The sequence below is a fragment of the Haliotis rufescens genome, unplaced genomic scaffold (genome assembly GCF_023055435.1).
Source record: "Haliotis rufescens isolate VD_foot unplaced genomic scaffold, xgHalRufe1.0.p SCAF_4, whole genome shotgun sequence".
In the NCBI taxonomy this organism is placed as follows: Eukaryota; Metazoa; Mollusca; class Gastropoda; order Lepetellida; family Haliotidae; genus Haliotis; species Haliotis rufescens.
Window position 1 is genome coordinate 41,884,878 of NW_025964112.1, and position 26,388 is coordinate 41,911,265.

Consider the following 26,388-nt stretch of genomic DNA (forward strand, 5'->3'; position numbering starts at 1 on the left):
AAAATTAAAAAAGAACTGTTTTAGGTTCAGCGGATAATAATTAAATATAAGGATATGTAAAGTTTGTGATTTGTGAATTGATGAAAATAGATAATATCTATGTGTCTTTATGAGCCGTGACTAAAAAGTAATAGGAAGGGTGTGTGTCTTATCTAAGCGGTGAATAACTAAATGGGAAGGGTATGTGTATTCTGTGAGCGGTGAATAACTGAATAGGTAGAGTATGTGTCTTATCTAAGCGGTGAATAACTAACAAGGAAGGGCATGTGTCTTATCTAAGCGGTGAATAACTAAATGGGAAGGGTATGTGTATTCTGTGAGCGGTGAATAACTGAATAGGTAGAGTATGTGTCTTATCTAAGCGGTGAATAACTAAATGGGAAGGGTATGTGTATTCTGTGAGCGGTGAATAACTGAATAGGTAGGGTATGTGTCTTATGTGAGCAGTGAATAACTGACTACGAAGGGTATGTGTCGTATGTGAGCGGTGAATAACTGACTGGGAAGGGCATGTATCTTATCTAAGTGGTAAATAACTAAAAGGGAAGGATATGTGTATTCTGTGAGCGGTGAATAACTGAATAGGTAGTGTATGTGCTTCATGTGAGCAGTGAATAACTAAAAGGAAAGGGTATGTGTCTTATGTGAGCAGTGAATAACTGAATAGGAAGTGTACGTGTCTTCTGTGAGAAGTGAATAACGAAACGGGAAGGGTATGTGTCTTGTGTGAGCGGTTAATAACTGGCTAGGAAGGGTATGTGTCTTATGCGAGCAGTGAATACCTGACTGAGAGGGTATGTGTCTTATGTGAGCAGTGAATACCTGACTAGGAAGGGTTTGTGAGCGGTGAATAACTAAATGAGAAGTGTAAGTGTCTTCTGCGAGCAGTGAATGACTGAAAAGGATTGGGTCAGTTTGGTATAACGTCGCTTTGAACAGTATTCCAGTAATATCACGGAGTGTCAGCTTAATGAAGGAGGAAAGCCCGAAGTGATGCAGGTCTCAGACGTTTACAACTTTGGTGAAACCCACGAGCACGGGTAAGGTGCTGACAAACCTAGAAACATAATCGGGAAGAACCGCGACTCGAACTCGCGATAGGTTTTTGGAGTGCCAAAGGGACGCAACTCTGTACAGCGAATTGCGGCTCCTAAAACGGCTGGGTCACCCGTGCCAACAACTGAATAGGAATAAAGTGTGTCTTATGTGAGCGGTGAATACCGAACTGGATTGGCTATGTATCTTAATGTGAGCAGTGAGTCACCTAATTTTTGTTTGCTTGCTGTTTAACGCCGCACTCAGGCATATGCCAGCTATTTGGCGGAGGTCTGTAAATAATCAAGTCTCGACCAAACAAGCCATTGATTGACATCATGAGCATCGCAAGTGGGATAAGATGACGTGCATCAACCAATTGCAGGTCAGAGAGGCCGACCATCCAATCCATTTAGTCGTCTCTTATGACAACCTACGAGGAAGAATATATATCTCAGGGCGGTCAATGAATCCTTAAATAAGAGGGATACGTGTTTGAATCACTGTATTTGGAGGTGATAGGAATGAAGTCATTTACCGAATCCATCTCAATTTTCGTGTTGCCTGACAATAATCGATCTTCAGTTTATCGGACAATTACACAACTTTGCACTGTCATTATAAACAAACAAAAGATGTTTACATACCCTGTCAGACGCCCAACTATGATACCACGAAAAAAACGGAACGTCGTCCCACGTGATCACCATGACCCATGATGCTTGGAATGTTCGCTGTCGTGTTCGCGCCCTCACTTCCGCTGTGGCTCTCGCTAGCGCATGCTCAGCTGCAAAAACAAGGGACATTGATGTTGGGAGTGAGTGAGTTGGGTTTAACGTTGTTTTGAACAGTATCCAAGTTATATTGCGGGGTGTCAAGTGATGCGGGGCGGAGGTCTCAGACGTTTATCACTTTGGTGAAACCAACGATCATGGGTATGGTGCTGACAAACATAATCGGGCTAAATCGGGATTCGAACCCACGATCATAGGTTTCTGGCGTGCCCACGGGCCTCAGAGACTAGGCCACCCGCGCCCGCTCAAAGACAAGGAAAGATGGATATAATGCCTATTGCTTGTTCGCTATATGGTGAACTGTTTTATTGCTTGCCTCCATGTGATACATCATATTATGACTTTTGTATCTATATATGAAATGGATGCCGTGAAATAGCTGGAATAGTGCTGACTGTCACATAAAAATATACCCACCCACCCCCCCCCCCCCCCCCCCCCCACACACACACACACACACATTCCCCCCCAAAAGAAAAGAAGAAAAACACCAACAAGAAAAAAGTTTCATATCCAACCATCGAACCGTGTTTAGGTTTCGCAATGCAAATGATCATCAGCATCATTATATATATTAATTATACTTTAAAATTTCCTTCTGGAGATATGAAATATTTGTTATCATCACTGACCACTGAAATCCCCGTACGCATAGACGTGATAGAAGACGTTGCCACGGGATATGATGTCGAAGTCCGCACAGTACACACATATGTATTTCATCGCATATCGTATTGATCGAAAAAAATACGAATTGTACTGGCTCCCGAAGGTCACGCCTCCATTGTCACCAACCTAGAAAAAGAGAGTGCATTATAGATTTGTTTGTGTAACGCCTCACTCAGCAATATTCCAGCTATATGACTGCGGTCTGTAAATAATCGAGTCTGGACCAGACAATCTAGAGAGAGACACCATGAGCATCGATCTATGCAATTGGTATACGATGACATGCATCAACCAAGTCAGCGAGCCTGACCACCCTAACCCGTTGGTCGCCTCTTACGACAAGCACGGGTTGCTGAAGACAAATTCTAACCCGGATCTACACGGGTCTTTAAGCTCATGGTTATCGTGAACACATATGCGCTTTAGAGAATAAATATGGTTTTTAAATTTACCAAAAATGCACCTTATCTGGACCAGACAATTCAGTGATTGACATCATGAGCATCGATCTACGCAACTGGGATAAGACGACATGCATCAACAATGTCAACAAGCCTGACCATTAGTCGCCTCTTACCTCTTACGACTATGAAAACCAATTCTAACCCGGAACTTCATGGGGGAGACAAGCATGGGTTGCTGAAGACCAATTATAAACCGGACCATTGTAGATTTTGACGCAATACAGTGAAACCTTGTTGATCCGGATTCTCTTTAGTCCTCAGGGGCGATTACTTTTGTGAACGTTTTCAAATATTCTAGCATTACCCAATGTCCAGATTCGATTATTTACAGACCGCCGTCTTATAGCTGGAATATTGCTGAGAGTGGCGTTAAACAACAAACAAAGAAACAAACAAATGATCAAACAAACATACATCTGAGACATGACTCACTTGTTTTAATCTAACATTTAGCTGACATGCCGTGATAAAACTTAAATACTCTACAAATTCGAGCAATATCCCGGCAGGAGACACCAGATATTGGCTTCACGGATTGTACCCATGTTGGGAATCGAACCCGGGTCTTCGGCGTGACGAGCGAACGCTTTAACCACTAGGCTTCCCGACCGCCCCGTTTCCGAAAGCGCAATAGTCTGAGTTAATTATACCTACATAAATCACATTTTCAAAGTTGTCGTAGAAGGGAAAGCCGTCCTCAATGTATATTCTGCCACTGGATATATCCCATCTACTTCGCCCCAGTCTGCTGTCAGCCTCCGAGAAGCCATATGGGAAGGGACCTGTGAAAAAATAAAATATCAACGTGAAACAGATCAAGAAATCAAAAATTGTTTTGAAAAAAAATAGGATTAAATTCCTGCCTTTATGTTGCCTGGCGTATGAGCATTAATTATCAAAACATTATTTTTCTGCAATTATCCCATTAAAAGACGCATTTCCACAAATTCCGTATAACTATATAAGCGATGGTTACAAGAACGTCAATTAAAGATGATTCACTCATGCTCTGTACGGAACTTTAACAATGCTACTTGTTCTATTTCACTTACTGGAGCTCGATGACACCGTTGCTGAAATGACAGATACTTCAGATCACGTTTTTTGTTAGGTTTGTGGTTTAACGCCGCACTCAACAATATTCCAGCTATATGACGGCAATCTGTAAATAATCAAGTCTGGACCAGACGATCTAGAGATTGACACCATGAACATCGATCTATGCAATTGGTATACGATGACATGTATCAACCAAGGCAGCGAGCCTGACCAGCCTAACCCGTTGGTCGCCTCTTACGACAAACACGGGTTGCTGAAGACAAATTCTAACCCGGATCTACACGGGTCTTTAAGTTCATGGTTATCGTTAACACATATGGGCTTTAGAGAATAAATATGCTTTTTAAATTTACCCAAAATGCATCTTATCAGTTATATTTTATTAATTATGAGTTTACACTTGAAATACATCCATAAGTTGAGAAGAGAAAATGGCTATATAAATTTGTTATAAAATGTTTTGTACAAATAGTGTAATATGTCGGAGGAAATACTTACAGGTACTGCATCATGAAAAAGAAAACAAAAAGAGCATTATTGATTATTCCATAAAGAAAACTGGAAGATTTGTTTGTTTGTCGTTTTACGCAGCACTCAGCAATATTCCAGCTTATGACGGCGGCCTGTAAGTAATCGAGTCTGGACCAGACATTCCAGTGAGTGACATCATGAGCATCGATCCATGCAACAGATAGAGGACATGAAACTTACCAAGTCCCTGAGACTCATCGATTAAGACGAGACTCCCTACAAGCATCTGTTGCTGGGGACATATATTCTTACAACCCCCTCCCCCCTAGCCCCCACCCCCACCCCCACCCCCACCATTAGATTATCAAAATCATTTTACACAAACTATATTCTTTCCTGACACTCTCCATTTTCGTAATAACATATTTCTTTAAAAATGTTGCTAAGAAAATTAAACATACATGCATACATACATACATACATACATACATACATACATACATACAAACATACATATTCCCCCAACCACGGTAGCCTAGTGGTTGATGCGGTCGTTAGTCGAAGACCGAGTTTGGCGATTTGTTGATCGTTATAATCGTTAGAAATAGTTCAGAAATGTTTATATACTCACCACCAAAAGAAACGCGAAACACAGAAACATATGGAGAAGTATGTAAGTTAAGAATAGAAGTTTCCAAAACTATCAGTCAAGTGTTACCACAGGGTTCTGATCACGAAAGTTCCGGGGTTCGATCCCGTTTAACGACGTTAAAAGATGGTACTTGTTGTTACCCTGTCTGACGCTCGGGATTAAGGGGCTAAAACAAGGACTTGTCTGCTCGATCTCTTGACTATGAGTAATTCTTCATATGTATAAACCAAGGTTTCTTTTAGTTGTGAGTATAATGTTGTGTTACGTTACCTATAATTCATGTTATGTTACCTACAAGTCATGTTAAAGCAATTACATAACCCCTGGGTGAGAAAAAATGGCAAACAGGGGAAACATACCTCATCTTGCCTGGGGCTCTATATTTCATATCTCTATATCCCCCCCCCCCCCCCCCCCCCCCCCCGCCCGCTCTCTTTCTCTCTCTCACTCTCTCTCTCACTCTCTCTCTCTCACTCTCTCTCTCTCTCTCTCTCTCTCTCCTCCCCCACCCCAGCTCACTAGATTTCAAGACACAGCTGCGCTTTCATTTGCACACAAGTAATTTGGAGGGAGTAGGGCTATATTGTTCTGTTCGGTATTATATGTTGAGGTGAAAAACTGGATTTGTGTACATAATAAGTTGATGCATATTAAGTGTAGAATACCAAACTCGCTCCCGTGCAATACCAATTTTATGAAACGAGTGAATTTTTCAGGTAACTGACGAATAAATGCAGAACTATTCACGAGCTTCATAACATTGGTATAACACGAGAGCGAGTTTAGTGTTTTATTTATTACTTGCCGTTTTAACCTTTTTTAAAAAAAACCCCCAAAACATTCACTGTCGTGAATAGGCAGACATCTACGCGATCCACAGCCTAATCCAACTGAGTTTAACAGAATAATATTTCAAACACGTCAAAAGTATTAATGTAATAACACACATCGGCCCATCTTTGTAATTCAGGGTTCAGCTCCACAAAGCTATCGTAGCGATATTAGGTTATCGAACTACCATACTTTAACATAGACGTTCTGTCGTTGCGCTACGATCGCTTTGTGGAACGGGGGCCTGCACCACAAAGTTTACAATCACGTCACTATACCCTATGACGTAATTTGCGATATTTAGTTGCAAAAAAACACCGTAAGCTGGTTCCCGCCTTCCTATGCGCGTCGTCACCTTACGTCATATGAGAGACGGGGTCCAGCTCAGACACACCGGCAAAACAATGCCATGTGACGTCAGCCTAGCAACACGGTTACTGGGGTCATCGAGTGTGCATACGCTCCTCTCTATTATCTTTCTACACGCAATGCCGTTGAAATAGCCAAGAGATGTTGAAAGTTTTCAATACTTGTTCGTGGAACCTAAGCACGCGCTTTGGTATTGCGCAGTGTGTAAATATAGCTGTAAGTTTATTGAACGAGCAATCTCTTCACGGGAAAGTAATACTATCAATAGTCTTCTGTTAAAATTTTATCACGCCCAAGATCTATGATACATATTCAAATGATAAAGTCACAATGTCAAAGGTATACTGGGCACACCCATTTCAAAAGAAACAATTATTGACAGTTTGCCAATTTCTCCATTGAAAAGTCAGGTGGTTTTCTTTTGAAATGTCACTTTAATGCGGATGTGTGCAACACACATGCACAATGCATGTACAGCGTCTAACAATGGCTATCTCTCACAAGGAAGTGTGCACGTCCCTTCGTAACCCATTTAAGAATCAAGCATTCACATGTCGCTATTGAACAGCTATCTTTAGCATTAGGTTTTCAGTCGATGCACACAGCATATGTCGCACCGTTAGAGTTGGAAATTTTGTAGCATCAGAAGAACATTTAAACCCCCTATTTTGTGTATATTAATTATTTAAAGCAAAGTTTGTTCGTTGTTTAACGCCTCATTCAGCAATACTCCAGCTATATGAATCGAGCCTGTAAATAAACCAGTCTGTACTAGACTATCCTGTGATTGATATCATGAGCACCGATCTGCGCAATTAGAATACGATGACAGGTATCAACCAAGATAGCAAGCCTGACCACCCGATCCCGTTAGTGTCCAATTAAGATAAGCATGGGTTGCAGATAATTTCTAACACGGATCTTCAAGGGGTAAAAGTAAAGTTAATAAATCTATAAATATTAGAGATGCAAACAAAATGCGTTCTAAAAAATAATACCAAGCATGTTATTCTAATCAAATACACGTCTGACAAAATCTTGAGTTGGTACACATACAGAAACAAATGTCTCCCACGACCTTGCTGGCCTAGCCTACCATCTTACAAACGCTCTGTTTACCAGCAAAATGAGAGAGACGACACCATTAGGTGAGGTGAAATTGGATTAAACGTCGCGTCCAAGATTATTGCACTTATATAGCGACGTGCATGCACGTGTGTGTGTGTGGCTGCTTGTACTAGTCCGGACTGATGCCGATTTATAGTGCTAGCCCACTGAGATACCATGCCGCAGTTTAACATGAATACCCCACTCAGACACAGTATACTGACTCCGAGCCGACCAGTCCTTGTTTTAGCCCCTTAATGCCGAGCGCCAGACAGGGTAACAACAAGTACCATCTTTTAACGTCTTTTCATATGACGCGGCCGGGGATCGAATCCCGGACCTTCCGCTCTCTGGGCGGACGCTCTACCTCTAGACCACGGAGGCGGCCAACGACACAATGAAAAGTATGTCAGTAATATGATGCTCTGTCAGCTCGGCGTGGAAAGAAAGTTCAGGCTTTTAAAGACATCAGAATATCATCGAAACAATCCATTCGACATGTCCCGGATTCGAGTTAATCATACGAGTTTGGGACGATTTAGGGAGTCTGCATGGAGAACTGCGGCACCTTAGAAGGCATGGCACTCCTGCTAGCAAGTCATGGGTTGTACACTCCCGAGGGAGGTGAGAATGAAAATCGAGTCCTCACTGATACATTGACAGGGGTAATAATAGTGTAGCGCCATGAGCATCCACTTGATGAATGAAATCTGGCGCATTATAAATGCACTTATTATTATTATATCATGCACTTTGGGGGAAATGAAGCAACGTCTAATGTTGTTTAACGCCGTTTAATTTGGCTTAGGCAAACCAGGGATAGATAGATTGAACAACGATCCACATTTAGATCACCCATTGTGACTATTCTATCGTTATTGTACTCGTCACAACACTAACATTTAAGGCATTTACAAGGCTTTCAACTGCCATTTTCAAGTCTTCTTTGTGGGGTAATCACAGGTAAGCCAGGATAAGTTGAGTCGTGACCTGACAAATAACCCCTTATGACTATGTATGAGGTCCGCTCACTGGCGCGTAACATTGTGAAGAGTGAGTGAGTATGCTTTTACGCCGCTTTTAGCAATATTCCAGCAATATCACGGCGGGGGACACAAGAAATGGACTTCACACATTGTACCCATGTCGGGAATCGAACCCGGGTCTTCGGCGTGACGAGCGAACGCTTTAACCACTAGGCTACCAGACCGCCCACATTGTGAAGAATGGGTTAGCGGGTGGTCCGCGACAACGAGTACGGTGAATGCGTGTGTCTTGTCTGGGCTAACAACGAGTTCTAGTGTCGAGTTCAGTATCACATTGTACAGTTAACTGACTATAAAGGTCCAGTTTCCATCCTTGCCGAACTAGGCTGGTATTATGGAGTTACATTTTGGCTGGACTAACGAGTCTATGCATAGTCCAATCAAAATCGCGCTACGAAATCGAAATCCGGTTCGTAAACTGTCATGCAGATTTTGGTCGATTGCAGGATATGCAAAGCATGCGACCGTTGTCAACAGATATTTTCTAAATCTTTGCATGTTTCTTATCAAGGTGCTCACGTGATTTGATGCACTTCGCGATGTAAGACTCGTTTTATCACAATATATAGATCTCGATTATCGATCAGATCGTCTTGACTGAGCGCCGCCGTTTTGTTTTAATCAAATGCAAGTGATGCGTGAGGTGGAATCTGATTGATCCATAGGAGAGGCATAGAAGGACATTACTCTTAATAGCCACTGGTGGCGCTACGATCGAACCCAGGAATTCCAGCCTCGTTCGGCAAGGGTGGAAACTGGACTTTTCAAGTCAGTTAACTCTCTTGCCTCGGGAAGATGCACATTCTAGTACGTGCCCTTGTCAAGAGCGACACCAACTGCTCTGATGCGCCTTAGCGAAGATACGGACATACAAGTGGCAATGATAGCCTTTGACAATGCTTGTAATTTATTTGTAAATTCGTAATGACATTATAGGCAAATTCTCGAGCCTAGGAATGCATGATTTGGCCATGGTAACCTAGCTTTGACATGTTTATTTGTTTGTAATTTATTTTCATCAAACGACTTTCAGTGAATGTTGGTATCGACTTGTCACACCGACCTCGAAATATGAGCAAATCATGGGAGCGTAGTCAATTTCAACGTCACGATCTGCACGTGCACACCATGAGTACACCCTCCGCTATGATTCAAATGAGAACGATGAATTGCAAAACAACTCAAAATCGGGAATAGTCTTTTAAATTAAGTCTTTGAAAGGCATTTAGAAGTGATACACATAAGGAAGATAATTTATGGATGTCAACTTCTTTATTGTGAGAAACACAACGTTTCGGAGTATAAACCTGATGAAGCAGTATGTACTTCGAAACGTTGTGTTCCTCATAATAAAGAAGTTGACATCCATAAATTCTCTTCCTTAAGGCTATTAAATGTCAATAGTGTACACGGTAATGAATATCCTGTACCCAACAATATCTGTTTGTTGTTAATGAATATCATGTACCCAACAATATCTGTTTGTTGTCATGTTGTTATGTGTACAAGTTGACATCTTGAACGGAAGGGAGCACAACGGGGAGCACTGCACGTGCTACAAAGTATACGTCGTTGTTGACTGACAAGATGTGCTTCTCAGCTAATGTGAAATAGTCGATTTTTAAGGCGTATGGTTTCTTTCGATGTGAAGCAGAAAGAGCAAAACCATTTAATACCATTAATAAATACTTGAAACGAGCCTCTAAAGCTCTTGGTGAATCTCCTAAGAATCTAAAAAACGTTGTCCGTCGACGGAACTCAAGCAAGCAGGTGGGGAACATATCAAAAGTCAGGAGTCCAACTTGGGGAAATGCATCTGACATTATTTTGGTCACTGATGCGTCTAATTTGAAAAAGTCCTAATGTCTACCATTAACAAACCTCACAGCTCACACAACAACTAAACTTTTTAGATGCAAAATGTTCGTTTAATAGTTCATGTAATGTGAAGATCCAAACCAGAGTTCAGGCGGTGTAATAAAGATGAACTTACCGGCATTCTCCATTTGAACAGGGACGGTCCTCAGGACACAGAAAACAGATGACGGAAACTGAAGTATAGATGCATTCTCTGTTTGAACTGAGTGAGTGAGTGAGTGACTGTTTGACGCCAAACGATTAATGAGCAAACCTTTCAATCTATCAAAATTACATGGTTAAGTAATATTGTGTTCTCTTCCTTGAGGTACAATTTTGCAGAAATATCAATCAAATGAAAATAGTTTTAGAAGAACCCCGTTGATCGTTGTATTAAGCGTTAGTAGTATAAAAGACCCAGTGTAGGAGGATCAGGTCACTACCCTGGATCACATCACTCCCAAGTGATTTCATCCTTGGATCAAATCTCTCCCCTCAGGATCATAACATTCTCCCTTTGTTGGAATGAAAACACTCCCCAGGATAAAAACCACTCTCCTCATACATTCTGAATAGTTACTGTTTTGGCGATCGCCCTGCCCTTCCCTGCCCTGATTAATTACTAATCTATGAATAATCCATTTATACGTCAAAATATTCTACAAAATATATCTTAACTCATGCTCATTTTCGTCAATTCGTTAGTATGACCTGCTTATAAATTAATATCTTCTCTAAATCAGAACCATTTATTACCTGTGTCCCTATTATAACTCATATCCAATGTCCTTCCTCAATGACGTTTTTTAATACGGTAGAAAAAAACATCCTTGATCATCAAAGACCACACTAAAGTGTTAAAAAACACAGTGAGTATAGTTTTACGCCAACTTTAGCAATATTCCAGCAATATCACGGCGGGGGACGTTAAAAACACAACAATACCAATGTCATTGAAGTAATTGTTCGCACTCATTTAAACAACCTCACTAACTAAAATATTTGGGTGTGGAGTGTGGTTCTTCAAGGCGTCAGGTATTGGCATGTGGTGTAGTGTTCCAATGTGGGGTTATGTCCAGAGCCCCTCCACGGGATGTAACATATTCGACTTTTTGTAGTCCTGCCATGGTATGTTATCATGTGTGAGAGGTTTATTGTACATCTTAAATTTGGTGAAGATACCTCGCATCTAGGAGTAATATAAACCAATGGCAAAAATAACAAATACCAATCTCGCATCAACGTTATGTATACTGAACCGCAGAAGAAACGTCACCATGGATAGATATATGAAAAACCTTATTTGTCCAAACACTGTAAACATACATTGAAACATATAAAAAAGATGAAACTTGGCAAAGCTGGTCATCAAGGTTGAAATTAAAGTGTCAAATGTTCTTAAAGTGAAACACAACACTAGTCTCTGAGAAAATGGCATCACAGGTCAGTATCTCGTGTGTCCGCCATGTGCATTGATGACTGCCGTGCAACGTCGATACATGGAATGGATGAGGCGGTTAATGAAGGCCATAGGCACTTGAGCCCGCACTCTGAGGAATGCCTGTCGCAGTTCAGCTGCAGTTGTTGGCCTTGGTCGGGTCACCCGTGTCATTCAGCCGTCTTTTAATCTCGTCCCACAGGTGCTCAATGAGATTTAAATCGGGACTGAGGGCAGGCCACTGTTTGGTTCTGATGCCATTCTGCTGGAGGAAGTCTCTTGTTGCTCTCGCAGTGTGGGCACGGGCGTTATCATGCTGAAACTCGTGGTTGCGGCGACATGTCAAATGAGGTATGGCGTGTGGTCTCAAGACTTGATCAATGTACCGAGCTGCTGTGAAACCATTGCCTCTCCCAGGACCGAAGTTCTGGAAGACTACAGGGCTGCCCCCCTGTGCAGGACCAATTCCACACCATGATGCTCGGACCACCCCACGAGTTATAACGGCCCTCGTCTGAGAAGAGGACCCTTCTCCACTGCTGGTGGCGCCAATGCTTGTGCTGTGTTGCCCCCTGAAGACGGTCCCGCCGATGACGTGGTGTCAGAATGGTTCCTCGATGTGGCCTGTGACAGTGGAGGTGTCTGCTCGTCAATCGTCGACGCTCGGTGACCGCACTTATGTGTCGCTGGTGTGTCCCCATGGTCTGTCGAGCAGTTTCCGAAGCAGTAACAAAGCGATCTTGTGCTGTCGCACAATCTGACGATCCTGACGTAGGGTGGTGACCCTTGGTCTTCCACTACGTGGTCGGTCATCTGTAGTATTGGTAGTCTTGTACCGTTGCTGGAACCTGTATATGGTCCTTACGTGGACTTGAAATGCATTGGCTACTTGCCGGGCGGTTTGTCCAGCTTGCAATCGCCCAAGGGCTTGGTGTCGGTGATTTCTTGTCAATCTTGGCATGTGGTATCACTTCAATAACGAATAAATGTTATCCGATCTGGATTTTTATACGGCAAGAAATGGGGGAACGCATGTGCATTTCAGTTTGCACGGGTGCATCGGGTTGCCATGGTCGTTGCCGTAATGCGTTTGGGCGATCGGTTTTATTGTCATCTGCTTTGTTTTTTATCATCAAATTTCATTTTTCCGGACAAGGTAATGTTAAATTCTAGAAACTTTGACAAAAATTACCCAGATATTTAAATGACATCTTTTCATTCAATGTTACTTGGGATGACGTTTCTTTTGCGGTTCAGTATATAATACCTGTCAACAAAGGACAGTACAGCAACTAGTATATTATCACAGAGTTATTCATAAACTACTTATTCACTGATTTCCAGGGGATTGCAGTAATTATGCAAAGTTAATTCCAAATAAGAACTTAAAAACAATGTATTTCATATAAGGAAAACATGATTCGTCAAGATGTAAATATCACTCAAAACTTACATAACGTACACACACGATGCAATAGTAACATTCCTGTTGATAATTACTTTCATTTTGGACCTCTTTTGCATTATATTATTTCCAAATACATAAGTGTGTCTTTTGCAATTTCGGGGGAGATGTGGGGGGAATTGATCCTGAAGGGCATTGATTTTATCCTGAAGGGAGTGTTTTGTTCCTTAGAGGGGATGTCTGGAGAGTGTCAGTCCTAGGAACAGGTCGGTCTAGAGCAATTGTAACCCCAGGAAAGAATAACTCTAGAGTGAAGTTTAAGGGTATTACTTTAATCCTGCCACACCGGCAGTTAACACAGGGCAACAAGAAGCAGAAAGTTGACAAGAACATTATGCTCACCTTCCCCTTTGTTGTCGGTGAAGATGGTGGGGACTGTGGTGATGCTGAAACTTCCAAACTGCACACGACGATGCAGTATAGATAAAGCATAGGCGACACCGATTGGGTCACCGTCTCCCGTGAACCCACAAGTGATCGTGTACTTGAACGTATTTCCATTAGCTCTGTGACAAAATAGTATAGAATGAGGATTAAAGCAACAATATTTCAGTGACATAACTGCCTGTTTAAATAAGGGAGGACACCCAACGTGAAAACCAATGAGAATGGTGATAGTTACACATTGTATGTTGAATTTACATCATATTGAAGAATATTGGATATGGTGCGAATTAATGACAAAATGCTTTGTTTGAACTAATCACGGCAGGTTTCTTACCACATAAGAATGGGAGTATGTCCAGGTAACTTAACTCTACGTAACCATGCTTTCAATTCATTGTTATCTCTGTACTTTATTTCAATCAAACTTCGCTGCAAAAAACATTGAGGAAATACTTTTTCGTCTACTAATGTTTCTTCTTTAAGGATAAAGGGCGGTGGGTAGCCTAGTGGTTAAAGCATTCGCTCGTCACTCGGAGGCACGGGTTCGATTCCCCACATGGGTACAGTGTGTGAAGCCCATTTCTGGTGTCCCCCGCCGTGATATTGTTGGAATGTTGCTAAGAGCGGCGTAAAACTATACTCACTAACTCTTAAAGGAGATCGTTTTTCTTAATTGTGGTTAACGTAATAAAAACAAACGACTAATGATACATCTATGCACAAATAATATATGTGTTTTATATGTTTTAAATTTGTTTTGACAGATGACTTACGTTTTGGTTATTGCCATGCTCTCAATAGTGACGCCATCATCCGCAAACTCTTGTTCCAGCTGAAATATAGGATATTCATAACATTGGTATGAGCTCATTACAAGTGTATTATTGGGATTAATGTGACGAAGACGTTTGAACATCGGCGCCAGTAAGTACATTTTGACGCAAAGACATATCTGGAGACAATGGCATGCTACATGATAGCTTACGTTCAACGATCTTTGTCATTCCAAATTTAACTACCCTGAATGTGTAAACGTGCGTGCGTTAGTGAGTATTGAGGTACACCTTTTCTGATTATATCACGGTGGCGAACACCTAAAATATCTCCATATGTACATGTTAGATATTAAACATAGGCCGTAGGCGCAACGAACGAACATTTAACCTACCAGGCTACTCGCTTGCGATTCTAGAATTTATAGTCCGCACTCAGCATTATACCAGCTATAATATTATGACGGCGGTCTGTAAATAATCGAATCTGGGCCAAAACAATCTCGTGATTAACGCCATGAGCATGCTGAGGGGATCAGGTATGAAATAATCATCTGAATTTTCTCACAACATATGTTGCAGAAGTTGGCCTCATGTCACAGTAGATACGTGCAATTTGCCCAAACATAACGTTATGGAATCCATTATATATAGTTCAAGCTATATGCTAGCACGTCTCCATTTACCTATAAGACGTGAGTTTAGTTAAGAACTTACTTCAGTTTATGGAGATAGAGAAGATAAAACTGCGAAGCAAAATGTGCACTCCATTGTTACATTTATCAATAAAGATTGATACATCTATAAATGTTTTACAGGGAGTATAATTAATACCTAGAATTTTCAGGGATTATGTGTATTGCCAGATTCACTCGAAATATACTCGTCCCTGAAATGTTCAAGGATTTTGCGAAACATTGTCTCTGAGCTAGCCTACCTCACAGTTCTATACACCCCAACCTATTTTATCTTCATCCCCACCACCCGACCCCACGGCCTGACGCCTGTGGCGAGACAGAACATTCTCTCCAGTCACCCCAGCGGTCCCTCACCTAACCCACCCCCACCGTTCTATACAACTCCACCCATGTTACCTTCATCTCCACCCCCCCCCCCACCCCCCCCCCCCCGCCGCCCCCCACCCCATGGCCTGACGCCTGTGGCGAGACAGAACATCCTCGCCCATTTATACCCCCTATAGCAAAAACCATATCTTACATATAAAGTCAACTATAATAATTTCACAGTCTGCTTATATCTAATCATTAACACACAGACACAGACACAGACACACACATACACTCACACACACACACTCCCTCACTCTCATGCACACGCTCTCTCTCATACACACATTCTCTCTCATACACACACTTTCTCCTTCTCATACACGCACTCTCTCATACACACACACACTCTCTCATACACACACACTCTCTCTCATACACACACTCTCTCTTTCTCATACACGCACTCTCTCTCATACACACTAACTCTCTCATACACACACGCTCTCTCTCATACACACACACTCTCACTCATACACACACACACTCTCTCCCATATATACACACTCTCTCTCTCTCATACACACGTACTCTCTCATACACACACTCTCTCTCATATACACACACACACTCTCTCTCATAAACACACACTCTCTCTCAAACACACATACTCTCTCTCAAACACACATACTCTCTCATACACACACTCTCACATATACACACACTCTCTCATACATACACACTCTCTCTCATACACACACTCTCTCATATACACACTCTCTCTCATACACACACTCTCTCTCTCTCATACATACACACACACTCTCTCTCTCTCATACAGACACGCTCTCTCTCTCTCTCATATACACACACATACACACTCTCTCATACACATTCTCTCATACACACACACTCTCTCTCTCTCTCATAAACACACACTCTCTCATACACACACTCTCTCTCATATACACACTCTCTCTCATACACACACTCCCTCTCTCTCATACATACACACACACTCTCTCTCATACAGACACGCTCTCTCTCTCTCATACACACACATACACACTCTCTCTCATACACATTCTCTCATACACACACACACTCTCTCTCTCTCATAAACACACACTCTCTCATATACACACTATTTCTCTCATACATACATACACACACACACACACACACACACACACACACACACACACACACACACACACACACACACACCGATACCGACACACAGACACATAGACATACACAGACAGACAGACAGACAGGGGGGCTGGGCTTTAGCATGGCTACAACTACAAAACCAGATAAATATTTTAATTTTAAACTTTTAAAACTTTTTTCTTCAGAAAAACACCCCCAGAATATCAAACGGTCGGTCCCCAAACGCGGATTCCATATATTCGACTTATCGTTCTGTGTTTATTCATCATTCTCCATTACCTGTCGTCTCACGGCTTCCTCGCTGCTGTCCCCACTCTGGACACTTGCCGAAAAACTGGATATGCCAGGGTCCACATCAAGTGTAAGTGTTGCAGTCACTGTCAACATATATTAATCGCCCTTTAAAGATATCACTGTTAAATAAACATTGTGTAATAGCATGACGTGCGGACGGGACTATTATTAATGTATGTAAGTACTATAAAACAAAGACTGATACATATATAAATATTTTACAGGGAGTATGAATAATACCTGGAATTTTCAGGGATTATGTGTATTGCCAGATTCACTCGAAATATACTCGTCCCTGAAATGTTCAAGGATTTTGCGAAACATTGTCTCTGAGCTAGCCTACCTCACAGTTCTATACACCCCAACCTATTTTATCTTCATCCCCACACCCCGACTCCACGGCCTGACACCTGTGGCGAGACAGAACATTCTCTCCAACCACCCCAGCGGTCCCTCACCTAACCCACCCCCACCGTTCTATACAACCCGACCCATGTTACCTTCATCTCCATCTCCCGTCCCCTCGACCTCACGCCTGTGGCGAGACAAAACATCATCCCCCTCCAGCTGCAGAAGCAGGTCATCCTCAAGCATCAGCTCCACGTTCTCCTGGTTGAAGGACTTTGTGTTCAAATGTTTTGCTGGGTCCCTCCTGGGGGTAAAGATCCGTTTTTCCTGTGGAAATGGAAGAGACGTATTCTTCCACACAGGTATGAATTCTTCGTCTTCAACATAATTGCCATCGTCATCCATTTGTCCTGAAAAAACCCCAACAGTATCGTTAGTCTATGACCCTTTATTTTGTGCAATTTAGTTTACAAAGAGGATGGGGCACGGGTGGCCCAGTCGTCTAAGGGGCTGCGATTCGCAGGGACGCCACAAACCTATGATTGTGGGTTCGAATCCGAGTTCGCCCCGTTTATGTTTCTAGGTTTGTCAGCACCATACCCGTGCTCGTAGGTTTTACTGAAGTGGGAAACGTCTGAGACCTGCATCACTTCGGTCTTTCCTCCCACATTAAACTGACACGCCTTGATATGACTGGAATACTTTTAAAAGCGGCGTTAAACCCAACTCATTCACTCACTACAAAGAGGAAATGGAAAGACGACATGATCATGTGCTTTGTTTATACTGACCTCCTGTGCATGTCAGTTTTGTTACAGTAACCAGAAGTACCGACAAGAATAGGAAATGGACACCTGAAAACAAAATAAAAACAAACACGTTCATGTGCATTTAATTTCTCCGTATGCAATACGATCACAATATTACACACGCCAATACACTGTAGCTCCTTGGTATAACTACATACAGCAATACTGATCACATGCTTGGGTCTGCGTTCACTGTCCCTAGCGGGATTAAAACACTTGTTAAAATACAAACTGTATAGTGGTCTGTGAAATGTGATGACACCATCAATGTTAACTTCAGTAACAATCGCAAAACTATCACATATTTGTTCGAGCACGAAGAGCAGTATTAAATCTCAGCCTCGTATCATTTCACAGTAATGCCAAATTACATATCTTTGATGACCTTTGGGCTTCCGCAGGTAATAGCTTCCAAGGTTATCTGACAACAGAGGATAAGATCAGACTCATTTTGCCCCGATGGCGTGGAACACATGCCTCAGTCATTGGTTTGTCTGGACCAGACTCTTATTTACCATGTCGCTGGGATATAGCTGGAATATTGCTGGCTATTCACTCATTTTCTCAAGTCTATGATCAATAAGTTACGTGGGCAATGAAAACTTCAACAATGTAACAACATAAGAATATAATGTTTGCCACAAGATTTAGGATTCTGACATGGACACTATATAGGGTTACCTTTTTTTAAAACTTAAACTTTATCATACAGGGCCATTATTATCATCATCTTTCATACAGCGTCACTGTAAATAACTCTACATATAGCCCAAGTTATTTGCTTGATCATATACTTGAGTAAATGAGTGAACAGCCAGCAATAGTGCAGCTATATCACAGATACATGGCCCAGATAAACCAATGACTTCCCCATCCTCTGTTGTAAGCCATTACCTCAAGCGTGATGAGTTTGGATACTTTTATCATTATCTTACATGACCCCAAAAATAAAACGTTACTATGCTGAAAACAGTCGCCTGTCATGAGTAAGTGAGGGAGTGAGTATGGTTTTGTGCCGCTTTTAGCAATATTCCAGCAATATCACGGCAGGGGGACACCAGAAATGGGCTTCATACATTGTACCTCTGTGGGGAATCGAACCCGGGTCTTCGGCGTGACGAGCGAAGCTTTAACCACTAGGCTACCGACCGCCCCTCGCCTGTTATGAGACACTCATTGATATGATGCATGCAATATCGCCTATTGTTTCCTTATGAAAAACATCACCATTGTATAACCATTTCTAACCAGGGTATATATTTTTCTTTTCCCCGGCAGTTTAGAACACTTTAAGTATTCGCCAATGAATTATTGGAAAGTTGCCTTTGCATGTATTTGTGATGGGTGCCACCTATGGGGCAGGATACGCTCGATTTTTCGCGAACAACTGGTAACATCACTATTTGATAGTAATTCACAAACACATGATGATGACATAGTCTGATTCGCACAAACGACTCTGTTTTTGGAAGAGACTTCTTATGAATATGGAACGAGTTTTGTCGATTATATTTCTAATTATTTCAATTCAGTGAATGTAAATTTGAAGTTGATAGCCATATATTTAAGAAAATAAATTACCTTTCATTTTGTATAAATAACATCCACGAACGAAAACCAACACTCCTATCTAAGTATCCAAGTATCCTGTATGAATTCTGAGAATAGTGAAGCCAGGTCACACCTTGGTTGATTGAAATATACCACAACGTCTTTGCATGTCGCAAAACGTTGTCCAATGAATTTTCATTGAAGAAAAGGAAGCTACCAAAAACTCTTAAGTCAGCAAATCGTAGGGTACGGGGATCTATCTGCTAAAAATAACAGTGTGTCTGTTGTATAGTATTAGCGTCTATTCAAATGGGTGGTCAAATGTCATTTTTTTTCATTTCAGTTCTCAACATAGAGGAATACCACACCGCCATACATTGTGTCACAGGTAAACCCAGCTGTGTCGCTACCTGTTTATTCAAAGCCTTTATAAAATCAATTGAAATTAAAGACTTCTTGTAAATGCATTGGCATACATAGTTCCCTTTTTTAATAACGCAAACTGTACCTTATATAACACGCACGGGAACTTACCGCCAGCATGACTGCCGCGAATATAAAAAAAGGAACACTATAGCCACGGTATTTTTCTAACAGTAAATCATTGTTAAACAACATATTATGGTACATTGCTGCAGTAATTATAAAATTGAAAAGATTAAACCGTAAAAGTCAAATAAATCGTTATTCGCAAGAAGAATGGTGACGTATCCTACGTGACGTCATTAGACGACTGACTTTTCTTTCGCCGGGGAGCTTTTGCGTGTTTTGTAGCAGAGGGCAGTCCTATACGCTATAACTGTGACGTGCCATTGAGTTTGAGCGATTTTAGATGTGTGTGTCCTTTGTCCATTACGTTGAAATCTTGCTGTTGCTACCCCACCTCAGTTCGGGCAACTTTCATTGCCGTAAAAGGCGACTATGCTTGTCGTAAAAAGCGACTAACGGGATCGGGTGTTCAGGCTCGCTGACTTCGTTGATGCCTGTCATCGATCCCAATTGCGTGCATCGATGTTCACTGGATGGTCTGGTCCAGATTATTTACAGACCGCCGTCATTTTGCGGGAATATTGCCGAGTGCTGAGTTAAACAACAAACAAACAAACAATATCAGGCAACTGTCGTGCCAATATCACATGCTGTATGACTCATTTTGAATGGCGACTTCGTTTCGATTTTGATCTTTTCAATACATCTTACTTCATGCATCTACCTTTTGTTGTTTTTAAACTAGAGTGGTTTAAACCTATGGTGTTTCTATTGGCAGTCAGTTTTCATTCATTAGCCTTCCGTACCTGCGGTTCAAATCCCGCTGGGGGTTACGGGTGGCCCAGTCGTCTAAGGCGGCGCGATTCGCTGTGCAGAATTGCGTCCCTTGGACACGCCAGGAACCTATGATTATGGGTTCGAATCCTGGTTCGCCCCGTTTATGTTTCTAGGTTTGTCAGCACCATACCCGTGCTCCTTCGTTTCGCCGAAGTGGTAAACGTTTGAGACCTGCATCACTTCGGGCTTTCCTCCCACATTAAGCTGGCACGACGTGATATAACTGGAATAATGTTAAAGCGGAGTTAAACCCAACTCACTCACTTACTCAAATATCACTGTTCACACACACACAGACACACACATAACGGTGTGTCTTGGAATGTACCACTGAAAAGGAACAAATCAATGGAGAAAAAAAATAAAAAATTTAAATATAAATACTTCAATGCTACAGAATAGAAAACATACATGCACAAAGTTACACTCGATTGTCAGGGGCAATGGTTCACTATTCCACAGTATTGTATTGTCCGCCGTCGAGTGAGTCAGGTAGGTTTAGGGCCGCTTTGTAAAGTATTTCAATGATATCGAGGCGTGTCAGCTTGATGTGGTAGGAAAGTCAGGATTGATGCAGACCTTAGACGTTTACCACTGAGGTGAAGTCAAGGGGTCCAGGCTTACACCCCCCTCCCCCCCCCCCCCCCACCCCCACCCCACCCTCCCTCCGGCAAATTTGGGGTCAAATCAACCCCCGGGTGAATTCTCTTCAAGGTCATTTCTTCCCTCCCCCAAACCCTTCACCAAAAGCTATACATTTAAAAGTTCACGTTAATGATGTAACAATTGATACTTTCTTGCCCCAGGCCAACATTGGGTACAGGGTATATGATATAATGGTATAGTCTTATATTTGCTCTACCTAGTATTTGGGTGGGGGAACTGAGTGGAAGAGAGTTATCGCGTTATGGCGTAATTCTGAATATAGAAAGGCAAACAGAAAATCACGAATAAGATTCTATTGGATAGAAACATAAATACTTCAAGGTATGGTAACGATCAACAGTCCATAAGAACAGTGCAGCTGGCATATGCAAATGATCCACAACACAAGAGGAGGTTCACAAGCAAGTTCACACGGTCAGTGGCGAGTGTGTCCAACTTGTGATTTGATGCAGGCCTGGCAACTTCACCCCACTGAGGCCACAAAACGTCGACGAAAGTCCTGGGGAAGATTATTCCATACCTGAGGAAGGATTTGGCGGAGGAGTTCCTGCAGCGTTGTTGGAGGATTCGGATGCCGTCGTAAACGTCACTTCATTTCATCCCAGACGTGTTCAATGGGTGACAAATCAGGGGATCTTGCGGGCCAGGGTAACACATCAACATTGTTCTGATTAAGATACTGCTGTACAACTCGAGCACCGTGTGGTCTGACGTGATCGTGTTTAAACGTCACTCCAGGGAAGTTCTGTTACAAATACGGTAAAGCCCCCAACCCAAAACGATCCCCTTCCAGAAGAAATGGCCGGATGTAACGTTCACCCGTGCGCCTGTAGACATGTGTCGTGTCGTCAGATCGGTGAAGAAGGGAAGGTGACAGATCGGCGAAAGCACCCTTCTCCACTCTTCTCCAAGTGTTGTCTGCTCCACGTCGAAGTCGATGTTCTTGAGTCAAAATTGGGCAAAATCGGGCTGGGCGTCTTGCCCGGATGCCGCGGACGCGTAGACGTCGTCGAACTGTTCCCGCAGGTACACTTTTGCTGCCAGGAATGTTATGGGCTGTAAGGGTTTCTTGCTGGAACCTGTGTCAGAGGTGCGTGGTTCAAATCCATCGGTTTTTGACTACGGGGACAGCCTAGAACTTGATTGATGTGCTGAAAACGTCGCCATGAGTGCCAAATAGTGTTTCTATGGACGTTGAATTAACGAGCAACGCCACGCGTCGAGGTACCAGACTGAAGCATACCTAAAGCTCCCGATCTGTCATTTTCACAGAGGCGTGTCATGTTCCAGAACGATGGTTCAAGGTCTATTTGCTGGCCATTTTTCTCGTATATCCAATGCTTCTTGCAAATTTCGTGCAATTCGAACAACAATTAATTGTTTGCGTTTCTTCGACCATTAACACACTGTTTCTCTGGTTCAAATCCAGATGTTCATTCACAAGATTGCCAATGAAAGAAATCCATCAAACAGTAACTTTTGCCTCTGAGTATACATACGCCACGGTTAAATCCATCCTAAGAATATATCAGCGTGATTTTGTCAGTTTTTAAGTGTGTTTGAGTGCCCTTACTCAATTCTCAGATTCGTCCTGACGAAAACATTGGCGCAAAGCGCACTTTGCATTTTTCATCATTACTGTAAGCAATATTCTTTATCGCCGGAATGGCTTGTTTTCACTCTATAATTATAGTTATCAACACACATTAAACTATCTTCGTTTATTAAAAATCGCGATATTACGTGATCCCATTTCAGAGAGTTTATTCCAGTCGATAATGAACGCAAATACCTTGTGTATAATAATGAACAAATAATATTTACCTATGACTCATCAGTAATGTTGCAGCATTTCGCGGCATGTGTATAAGAAGGTTAAGCTTGAATTGAAGGATATTATGACATGGAACCAAACCCTGTAGATGTTTTAGTGCTCTGGGTTTTCGGAAACTAACATCATTGAAATCAAACACCGCTCTCATATACAAATAAAGATTTCGTTTGATACTTTCTGTCACGTTCAATGGTTTAAGAGTCAGCATTAAATGTCCGTGTACACTACAACGTGGAGCCTTTGGGGACAAATGACGGCGGCAAGTCGTGTAAGAACTGTGATCGTGATCTATATCGCAATTGAATAAAGCGCCCCTAAAATATACTTGCATTTGCTTTTGACGACATTATGATTGGTTGGTTGGTTTGTTGTTTAACGCCGCTCTCGGCAATATTCCAGCTATATGACGGTGGTCTGTAAATAACCGAGTCTGGACCAGACAATCCAGTGATTAATATCATGAGCATCGATGACATGCATCAACCCAGTCAGCGAGCCTGACCACCAGATCCCGTTAGTCACCTTTTTACGGCAAGCATGGTTTGTGAAGACTTATTCTACCTCGGAATTGACGACATTATGAGCAAACGCGAAGTAGATTTTCCACTGAAACACTTTTCTACACACCATAATCCTTTGAACATATCTAAGAGGCTTATACTCCAAGTAGAACGTTCATCATGAAATCATCCTCATTCAACGGTAAAAATAAATAAATATAATAATTTAAATTAAAAATAAATTTCACCGTATTGGAACACAATCATTAATTATATCATATGTCACATATGGATTCGAGTATCATTATTCTTCAAGAGAAGGTTTGTTCAGCACACTGTTTCCAGATATACCACATGATTGATATCAATATTTACTTTTCAGTTGATATTTACGATACCAATTACACGAAATAACTGTACACAAGTATCGGTTTATTTTGTGCTCGTAGGTTTCACCAAAGTACAGCCTTCATCATTTAAGTGACAGACTATGTTGAAAACCCCAAACTCTCTCACTCAAATAAACAATTTGTTCTGACAATAATATGGTTGGATGGATAGGAATCAAAGGGTTTCCTATATATAAAACACAAAGGTCCAAAGATGAGCTGTTTAATTTACATGGCGGTATTTACATGTGATATATATACACATATATTGTGATACCTACCTCTACTATATCTAGCTGGTGTATGGCTGTATTGTCGAGGGCCAGGGGGTCCCACGCGTCATAACTTGCTGTGCAGAACTGTGTTTCTTAGGTGTTCCAGAACCCTTTGATCCCAATCTCAATACAATCAGATCGTAGTTCTCGCTACCGCTAAACAAAGATCTGAGGACATCCCATTACGGGTCACGTCTGACCGAAATTTCGCGAAACATTTGATATACGCTCGATTAAAAAATTGAACACTGAACAAAAGAACATTCTGGGATGGTTAATAGATGGTCTTTATTGTGTGAATACAGACATAAAGCCCATAACTGTCGGTCGGAATACACTGTGTTTTTTTTCGAGGTTGCACGGTAAAAATCACATTCCAGCTGTCACTTTCATTATCTGCTAAGCGATGCTCTGATTGGTCAGATGAAAGGTCGTTCTGACATGACCCGATGGGATGTCCTCAGATCTTTGTTGAGAGGTAGCGAAAACTAAGATCTGATTTTAATGAGATTGCCTTTGATCATGAATTTGACTCCAAGAATCACCCTGATTATTAGAGTGAGTATGTAGATATATACAGTAATAATTAAATAAGTGGAGTAAGATTGAACACAGTTCAACACTGAGTTCAATCTTACTACACTTATTTAATTTTTACTATATTGTTCCTGAGAAGAACTTTACTGTGCTCTCTCCCTCCCCCCCCCCTCTCTCTCTCTCTCTCTCTCTCTCTCTCTCTCAGCCTCTCTCTCTCTCTCTCTCTCTCTCTCTCTATATATATATATATATATAAATATATTCGGGGTTCAAGAATCTGTATCAAGAATCAATATTCTTATAACCCATCTACCTGTATAATTAGTAGCTGATTAAAATCATTTCAGCTTAATCATCAACAACAATGCCAACAATAATATATTCAATAGGTTGTTGCCGTGCCTTCATATTTTATAATTTGTAACAATTAACCTGGAGCGATTATACACTAATGACAATTTAATAGTTTCGGGGTCCAATTTTTTGTTCTAGGTAGTCACATGAGATGTCAAATTCAATTATATCATAATGCTTCATTTCAGTTGTTGGGGCGGTGGGGTAGCCTAGTGGTTAAAGCGTTCGCTCGTCACGCCGAAGACCCGGGTTCGAATCCCCAAATGGGTACAATGTGTGCAGCCTATTTTCTGGTTCTGGTGATATTACTTGAATATTGCTAAAAGCGGCGTAAAACCATACTCATTCACTCTCATTTCAGTTGTTAAAAAAGATATTCTTCGACAGTTGTTGAATTTGATAGATTTAAGCCAAATTCAGCTTATTGACATGTCAAATGCAAACAATAGGTAACCAAACGGGTCAGTATTAAGTAATTAGATTTTGGGTTTAGATGCCTGTTGGTAGGTTTGTTGGTAGCGGTAGGTATGTTTTAAGTTCATTTCTGGTGTTCCTCGCCCTGATATTGCTAGAATATTGCTAAAAGCGGCATAAAACAATACTCACTCACTCATTCACTGAAAGAATAACTTGTTATGACAGAAAACGTGTTAAACTTGCAGTAACGACTAGTACACGAGTCCATCTTGTTTTACTTTCCTGCAACACTAGAACACACTGGGCTTCTTCAAACCGTTCTCAAAGGATATTAAAAACGCTTAACTTAAGGTAAGAGTACAGACCGATGTTGAGGAAGAGTACACGACCATTGAACGTGTTGTTGAAGTAAGCGTACATCGTATACTCGAGGGTAGGTATCGTTCAACAAAACATATGTTAAAGCTAAACCTCTTTCTCAAGTTTGGAAG

The 26,388-nt window shown here is 41.6% G+C and overlaps 1 protein-coding gene across 2 annotated transcripts in view; it reads right to left on the reverse strand.

Moving 5' to 3' along the window:
* LOC124135986 overlaps positions 1 to 19,736 on the reverse strand; it is a 57,690-nt gene extending 37,954 nt beyond the window's left edge. The window contains exons 1-12 of one of the 2 annotated variants that reach the window (XM_048382278.1): positions 19,630 to 19,736; positions 18,031 to 18,093; positions 17,392 to 17,649; positions 16,877 to 16,974; positions 14,418 to 14,476; positions 13,600 to 13,763; positions 10,491 to 10,548; positions 4,520 to 4,524; positions 4,015 to 4,035; positions 3,617 to 3,744; positions 2,462 to 2,624; positions 1,683 to 1,822 (exon numbers count right to left, since the gene is read on the reverse strand). In XM_048382278.1, coding sequence (XP_048238235.1) covers positions 1,683 to 1,822; positions 2,462 to 2,624; positions 3,617 to 3,744; positions 4,015 to 4,035; positions 4,520 to 4,524; positions 10,491 to 10,548; positions 13,600 to 13,763; positions 14,418 to 14,476; positions 16,877 to 16,974; positions 17,392 to 17,649; positions 18,031 to 18,093; positions 19,630 to 19,636 — 1,164 coding nt within the window. In that variant the 5' untranslated portion in view covers positions 19,637 to 19,736. The remainder of the gene's footprint in view (positions 1 to 1,682; positions 1,823 to 2,461; positions 2,625 to 3,616; positions 3,745 to 4,014; positions 4,036 to 4,519; positions 4,525 to 10,490; positions 10,549 to 13,599; positions 13,764 to 14,417; positions 14,477 to 16,876; positions 16,975 to 17,391; positions 17,650 to 18,030; positions 18,094 to 19,629) is intronic. The other variant, XM_048382279.1, reaches the window with a different exon arrangement.
* Between the last annotated feature and the right edge of the window lie 6,652 nt (positions 19,737 to 26,388).